Below are 2,500 nucleotides of genomic sequence, written 5' to 3'. Positions count from 1 at the left end.
TATAAATACACACACATTCTGTCTCTCTCTCCTCACCATCTCTGCTGGTGGTGAGGTTGACGGTCTCACTGGCCGGCGGCACAGGTGCCAGTGCGCTGACGCCGTTGAGGGCGAGCACGGTGAAGGTGTAGGTGGTGTGCGGGCGCAGCCCCCTCACCACCACCCGCCGCCCTGTCAGCTCGCTCTGAGTCGGCCGGTAACTCACGCCCTCGGCGCAGGGCGCGCAGGTGGGGACGGAGGAAGAGGAAGAGGTGGCGGGGGTGCTGCAGCGAAGGCACTGGACGGCGTAGGTGAGGTCGGCGCGACCGCCGCGCTCCTTGGGCTCGCTCCACTCCAGGGTCACGGTGGTGTCGTTGATCTGGGTGATGATGCTGCGTGGGGCCGAGGGGGGCTCTGGAGGGGAGATCAGATCAAAGGTGAAAGGTCAGAGGTCATTGTTACTGACATGGCAATGGAATGTGTAGAGTTTTCATATATATATACTGTATATGCATAGGCATCCATCATAGGTGTTATGTTTCAACAATTATTTTTGACAAAATGTTAGTAAACAAGGTACAAAGTCATTGTTACTGGCAAGGACACAATGTTCCCTGAGTTTACACTAGGCAAGCACTGACTGACCGTAGACTGTCTAAAATATGTCTAAGATATCAGGCCCAGTCCATGAAGCCACATAGCCATATTCTGGTCTGAATCGTATACACATAAACATATGATATGACTAAAACTACAAAATGTTTGTATGTTTTGGAGGTTTGGTCAGATTAGTCTTTTTAATGGCAAGGGGCTGCTCCAGTGGAATGTTTTGTTCTGTTGTACAATTAACAAGTCTAATGTGGAACTCCTATCGGTTCCATCGCTCCAGAATTCTGTTCTACAAGCCTGACAACAATGGGATGGTCTCGGTGGTGGGAGAGATAGAGGGGAGAGATGAGGGGAGCGCACAGAGGCAGCTTCAGGTCCCGGTGGAGGAGAAAAAAACAGGAGTGAAAGAGACAAGAAAGAGGAGAGGGAGCGAGGGATTGAAGAGAATGAGAGAAAAGAGAGAAAAGATTCCCCTCGCTGAGTGCAGGGCGGTGACACCCGATCCTGGCTCTAGGGTGGTGTGTGATGTCATGTCACAACCTGGCCTACATTAGTTTGCGTGTGTGTGTGTGTGTGTGTGTGTGTGTGTGTGTGTGTGTGTGTGTGTGTGTGTGTGTGTGCATGAGATACAATATGTGTGTTCATGAATGTGAGTGTGTGTGTGTGCTGCAGTATGTCCGTGTGTGTGCGTGAGTGTGTAAGTTCGCGTGAGCGAGTCATGTTCGTGGGTAAGTCAATCAGAGCTGTCCTAATGAGCCCTTTCAATCGCTAATTAACCCCCCGCCCACATGATCCACAGGGGTATTGAAAGGGCCAGCTCCACTGAGGGGGGGTGGTATGTTTGCATGTGTGGGGGGCTCGTATTTAAAGGGGCGTCTCCTCTGGGGGTAGTGTTTAAAGGGGAGGGTCGGGGCTTTGTAAGCAGGGCCGGAGCTCCTGTGTGAAAAGACCGTTAACTGTCTGATAGAGGACACTAATGACACACTGGACAACAGAGCAGCGGGAAAGATGAAGCCACGGACAGCAGGAGAAGAGGAAGTTCACACACACACACACACACACACACACACACACACACACACACAGAGACATTTACACAAAAACAGTCGGGTACACACATACACACACATGCATGGGGAAGCATGCCACACTTTATTTATCTATTTATTTGTTTGTTTATTTATTTGAACACAAACAAAGACACACACACACACACACACAGGACAAGGAGGTAGGTGGTATTCCATACTGACAGGCGACTTAGAGAGAGAGAAAGAGAGAGAGAGAGAACAGAGGGAGGCACAGAAGCAGGGAGGAAAGGCAAAGTGGCTCAGGGAGATAGAGGGATTAGGGAAAGATAGAGAGATGACAGGACAGTGTGAAAAAGAGGAAGACAGAGAAGGGCACTTTTAGAACGGCAAGAAGGTTTATGAGTGAGTGTGTGTGTGTATGTGTGTGTGATCAAGAGAGAGGGACAGAGAGAGAGGGGAGTGTGTGTGTGTGTGAGTGTATGTGTGTGTGTGTGTGTGTGTGTGTGTGTGTGCATCTAAGAGAGATTATAAATGCTCTTTTGTTGTCTGTATGCTATATTGGCTTGTCTGTGTGGGTGTCATACTTATGCTCCCCAGATAGCTTGAGCAGAGTGTGTGTGTGTCCGTGTGTGTCCGTGTGTGTGTGTGTGTGTGTGTGTGTGTGCCTGTGTGTGTGTCATACTTATGCTCCCCAGATAGCTTGAGCAGAGTGTGTGTGTGTGTGTGTGCCTGTGTGTGCATGTGTGTGTGTGCGTGTGTGTGTGTGTGTGTGTGTGTGACTTACTTGTGCAGGCGGTGTCAGCTGGGTCTCCCTCCGCTCTGTAGTATCCAGGGCGACAGAGACACACAGGGTTGCCGGGACCGTTGGTGTAGCTGTAGGT

The 2,500-nt window shown here is 50.4% G+C and overlaps 1 protein-coding gene across 2 annotated transcripts in view; it reads right to left on the bottom strand.

Moving 5' to 3' along the window:
- The window catches only part of LOC105904571 (ephrin type-B receptor 4b-like), a 39,481-nt gene that overhangs the window by 13,152 nt on the left and 23,829 nt on the right, over positions 1-2,500 (bottom strand). For both annotated transcript variants that reach the window (XM_012832476.3, XM_031584945.2), the window contains exons 5-6: positions 2,404-2,500; positions 37-393 (exon numbers count right to left, since the gene is read on the bottom strand). The exon at positions 2,404-2,500 is cut by the window's right edge and continues 59 nt beyond it. In XM_012832476.3, the coding sequence (XP_012687930.1) occupies positions 37-393; positions 2,404-2,500 (454 nt within the window). The remainder of the gene's footprint in view (positions 1-36; positions 394-2,403) is intronic.

This window comes from Clupea harengus, chromosome 18 (genome assembly GCF_900700415.2).
Source record: "Clupea harengus chromosome 18, Ch_v2.0.2, whole genome shotgun sequence".
Lineage (NCBI taxonomy): Eukaryota > Metazoa > Chordata > Actinopteri > Clupeiformes > Clupeidae > Clupea > Clupea harengus.
Note: the sequence above shows the minus strand (reverse complement) of the source record. Positions and strands in the feature narration are given on the sequence as shown.